This window comes from Papaver somniferum, chromosome 6 (assembly GCF_003573695.1).
Source record: "Papaver somniferum cultivar HN1 chromosome 6, ASM357369v1, whole genome shotgun sequence".
Classification (NCBI taxonomy): domain Eukaryota; kingdom Viridiplantae; phylum Streptophyta; class Magnoliopsida; order Ranunculales; family Papaveraceae; genus Papaver; species Papaver somniferum.
The window spans coordinates 170,133,551-170,138,237 of NC_039363.1; the positions used below are offsets into that span (position 1 = coordinate 170,133,551).

The following is a 4,687-nucleotide window of genomic DNA, read 5'->3' on the forward strand; positions in this document are numbered from 1 at the left end:
AATTAGTCTCTCATAATTTATAGGACCTTACCATTGAAGATGGATTTATACGAATCGGGGTTAAAATCCGGAAAAAAAAATCGCTCTAGCAGCACAATAATTGTACGTGTGTCATTTTATGATGTCACTTAATCCATTATTTAACCACTGTTTAACCACAGATATATATGTAAACAGGTTTAGCCGTATTTCTAATAAGTTCCTGAATTTTAAGTTTAACTGACGCATACTGTCTTTGGTTTCTGTTTTATTGGCACAACCCATCTTGCTCATTTTACTTTTCTTTTATTGACCTAGAGTTCCTTAATCAAGATGAATGTTTCATTGGTTTAAGTGCATCCACTCTCCTTCATTATCATGCCTATGACAAGTTCAACCTTGACTACATATCATTACTAAGTTCCCACAGCTGTTTTATCATATGGACAGCTCTGTATTTGTACTTCTGAATTTCAGAAAACTACAAGGAACGTGATCACAGTTGTACAAGTCTTGACATACCCTTGCAGAACTATTGGATACAAAATAAAATTTTGAAATATAACAAACAATTGACAACTATTGCCAATGAAAAATTCATATCTTGTTGAGCACTACAAAAGAGAGAATGAAAAAGAGGTATAAATTTTTTTTTCGATCCAACCAAACATATAACTATAGTTAGATATTGGGTCAGATGACATCACAAAATGCCACATGCCCAACTACGGTGCTGCTAGATCAAATATGATCTAGCACCGCTAGAGCAAAATCTTTTCCCTAAAATCCTACGTGTCACTTAAAAAACTAGATTTACCCTCGGTTGGAGATGCTCTTAGTGTAAGTCAACATTAGCAGTCCAATTTTCAACCCTCAGCTCCTCCCCACATTTGTGCGCTCATTATTCCTCCGGTCTGCGTGGACAGCCCCCCAACCAACACACCATAGAACAAAATTGTTAGGTCAACCATAAAAATCTCATTGCAGAATCAGCTAATTTTCATTTTGACAGCGTGTTCCAATTGACACCCTTAAATTTGTAACCTCTCATTTGCTTTTCTTAGGTTCGAATTTCCCTCTTTCCCTCCCTTCCCACTTCCTAATTCCTATATAAACACTTTAAATTTCATTCATTTCTTTCCATTAAAACCCATCAGCAAAACATTAACAAAATATCATAATCATTTCCCGTTCTCTGCATTTCACAATTTTTAAAAGCCTTGATTAAGGTAAGCAAGAGGAGGAGTTTGAACTGTCCTTCTCTAACCTTACGTTAAGATCGCAAATCCAATTCTCAGAAGTAATCTTCTTGTCGTTTGTTTATAGAAATGGAAAGGAGGGTGAGTCCTTGGATTGAAGTTGCACCAGCATTGCTCATTTCTCCACAAAAGCCTTCAACTTTATCATCAAAGCTCGAGACGATCTTCGAAGAAGGATCAGACAACACCTGCGACGCTCATTCTTCAGACACGCAGCGAAAGCGAAGAAATCTTTTATTTCATCTTTTCTTTTCTTCCGTTCTATTGTTCATTCAGATGTGGTTTCATGGTATGATGTCTCTGATGAAGAATCACCAAATTCTTAGTTGGATTCAGAGAATGGAGATTGAACCAAAACAACGTGCAAATGACAAGTCCTCCTCCTCATCTTCTGCATCAGGAAAGACTATTCGTGTTCGCGGGGGAATTAAGTTATTTTAGAAAAACAATCTTTCTTTTATCATTTGAACCATCAAGCAAGCTAACAGAGAATTGAACAGCGATTCCTATTCTGGGGATTGCTTTCAGATTTTGCAAATGTTGTAGTGGAACATGTCATGACTAGTTTTTTTTGTCTGTTTTTTGAGGAAGAAAGTTCAAATGGTTAAACAATATATAATGATCTTCCGTTTATAATTCAATTGATGTGCAGGTAACATAGATTCAGCGAATGACATGCTAGAAAATCCAGCTTAATAATCTGAATCAAATGTATATGAAACTGTCTCCAATCTGACATGAACACAAGTCACCTTCGCATTCAGTATGAGATGCAAGTGCCGGGTTGAACAACTCTGGGCACTTGCACCACATGCAACAAGTAAGCAATAGACTACCCGAAAGCAAAAATAGGTACAACCTGTCGTAAAATGTTTGAAAACATTATTAACCTTTCACAATGTAGAACACTTACCACCATGGTGCCACATATAAAACACCTCGATAGCGTCAAATAAAGAAACCGTGCATTTTGGAGTCCAATCTTAGTTTATCAAGATACATTCCCGTCGCGCAAAGATTTGCATACAACTAAGCCAGCAGATGTTCTCATAGGATGCACCCCAACGGCAGCAACACAATTACTATCAGTCTTCATATGAGGCTTCACCGCTTCCCAAATCTTTTTCTTTTGAATCTGCGGGTTATAAAAGAGAAGAATTACTAACAAAATACAAGAGTAAGTTGAGCAACAGCAAAAATAAATAGACAACTACAATCAAGAATGTTATCATGGATAAATTTCGAATACATGTACTCCCGATATCACAGATAGTCCTAAGCTAACTGCGAACATAAATACTTCTCTGCAGACTATGTAGCTGTGCTTAGGGTATCTAATGATTAGCTTAACAGAGAAAACCCACTCAACCACTGACTTTTGGCCTTTGCCAACAAAATACTAATAATTCATGCGCAGTACTTAGAAGGTCCAAGGGTCATATTGCATTAATGAGCAAAAAAGTCTATAAACAACTTATATTAGTCTAGGGAAAAATAAAAGTAAAAACTTGTGGATTCCAATTGAACAGAAAGGAAAAAAAAAAAGATAGAACTTTGAAATGTTGGTTGCAATACCTGATTAGGAGAGGCAGGTTCAGAACTATTTTTTTCATCTTCTGCGCCGAACCATATCCTCTCACCAGGAATTGAACCTTCTGGAGCCTGAAGAAGCTCGACATTCTCGTGAGAAGCATCAGAGGCACACAAAAGCATTCCATTTGACTTGACACCACACATGTTCCGAGGCTTAAGATTAGCAAGGACAATTACTTGTGCATCCTGCAGACACATGAGTCGGCCACTTGAAACCATTAGTACTTTCAACTCTAATAGAGTACGAGAGATACCATAAGCGAGAAGCAAACATTGCAGTAAACTTGAAACCAGAGTTCCTCATCAGAGTCGTCTATAGCTATAAGTGAAACTTTTATGGATCTATGACTATAAGAAAGCCGTGATTCCGTGAACACAAACCCTGTAGAATCATCAGTTGTAATAGATTACAAGACTTCATGACAAATAGAATTCTAAATCTTTGCCACTCTAAAATCAAATGCATGCCTACTTATAAACTGAAAATGCATTATGTCAAACTGCTAAAAGCCGATATCAAAAGGATTATTCATCTCAAGTACCAATGATAATACCTCGTTTTCTTGTAATTTCAGTCGATTTCATTCTTTTAATGAAATTGCAGTTGATACAACTTTCTCTCCATAGCAAAACATATAATCAAGTTCAATTTCATAATTCAAGAGTTTTTGCACCAATGATGTTGCATAAAAACATATGCATTTGGCACCCAGTGAAATTAACAAATTTCAATTTCTAAGTACTTGTAATGGTAGTATCAGACCAAAAATAAAATAAAAATTGAGATGATTTGATTATTACCTGAAGTTGATCTAAAGGGACATATTTAACAAGTCCACTGCAAATAGTTCTTGGTTCTGGTTCCCCACAATCAACTTCTTCGATATAAAGAGAATCTGCCTCAGGATGTACCCAAGCTTTAAGAATTTTTCCAACCCTAATATCCAATGCTGCTGCTGATTTCCTAATTGGGTCCTCCTCTTCCTTTTCTTCCTCCACTTCAGAAGGAGATGACACAGTAGAATCTAGGGTTACATCTTCAGCAGCTGTATTGATACCTGCTGCTGTTTCAGATGATGCAGAACGACAGAATCTTCTTTGTGTAGATTCCAATAAGGAGGAAATCGAAGAGGAGGAGGAAGAAGAATGTACAATTGCTGATAAAGGTTTAACATTTCTGATGCTAGAAGAAGAAAAGTAGTTGGAAATGGTGCGACGGAAACAGAAAGTGTTGAAAGAACGGCATAAGGGTTTCCCATTTCTGGCTAAAACTGCAGCAGCAGAAAAAGATACAGTGGCAGCCATACTGCTTAAAGAAAATCTCAAAGTGAATTCAGAGAGGAAATCTGGAAGCAGATGATGAGGGTGGATTCTGTTAAAGACAGGAACCTGTATCTGTTAAGGGGTTACCTAAGATTCTGTTAAAGTCAGGAACCTGTGTTAGTTAAGGGGTCAGCTAAACTTTATGGGTTTCCAAAGCTTGCCATTTTAAAGCCCGTTAAGGCAATTCTTATGGAGTGGCAAATGGCATTCCCTATAGTCTAGCAGTCACTCATTAATTATAGTGGAAATACTTTAAATGAGAGAGAACATAATACATCATCAGCTTTTTCGTCCGTTGGGAAATTCGTTCAATAAAAAAGATTCTTATACCCTGTTATAAAACAAAGTCAACCAAGTATGTACTTGAATTATTTATGAACCGAATTTCAATAAGGCAAGTATTATAATTTATATTTCGAGACACGAATTCATGAGTATTGTAGGTTTTATGTAGTGCGAGTATCCTTATAAATATAGAAAATATAATGTCGAAAACAAATAAAACAAGATACCAGAAATTTTGTTAACGAGGA

General features: G+C 36.5%; 1 protein-coding gene across 2 annotated transcripts; it reads right to left on the reverse strand.

The window, feature by feature from the left end:
* Positions 1-1,852: 1,852 nt before the first annotated feature.
* On the reverse strand, positions 1,853-4,227 carry LOC113290093 (tyrosine--tRNA ligase, cytoplasmic-like). 2 transcript variants are annotated; one of them, XR_003331385.1, is made up of 4 exons: positions 3,633-4,227; positions 2,814-3,017; positions 2,050-2,373; positions 1,853-2,008 (listed from the first exon to the last, which is right to left on the reverse strand). XR_003331385.1 is itself a non-coding variant. In XM_026539623.1 (3 exons), exons 1-3 carry the CDS (start codon positions 4,134-4,136, stop codon positions 2,230-2,232), a joined length of 852 nt encoding a protein of 283 aa, XP_026395408.1. In that variant the 5' UTR covers positions 4,137-4,227; the 3' UTR covers positions 1,853-2,229. The 2 variants fall into 2 exon arrangements, 1 of the variants encoding a protein (XP_026395408.1); XM_026539623.1 differs by having other exon boundaries at positions 1,853-2,373.
* Positions 4,228-4,687: the final 460 nt, after the last annotated feature.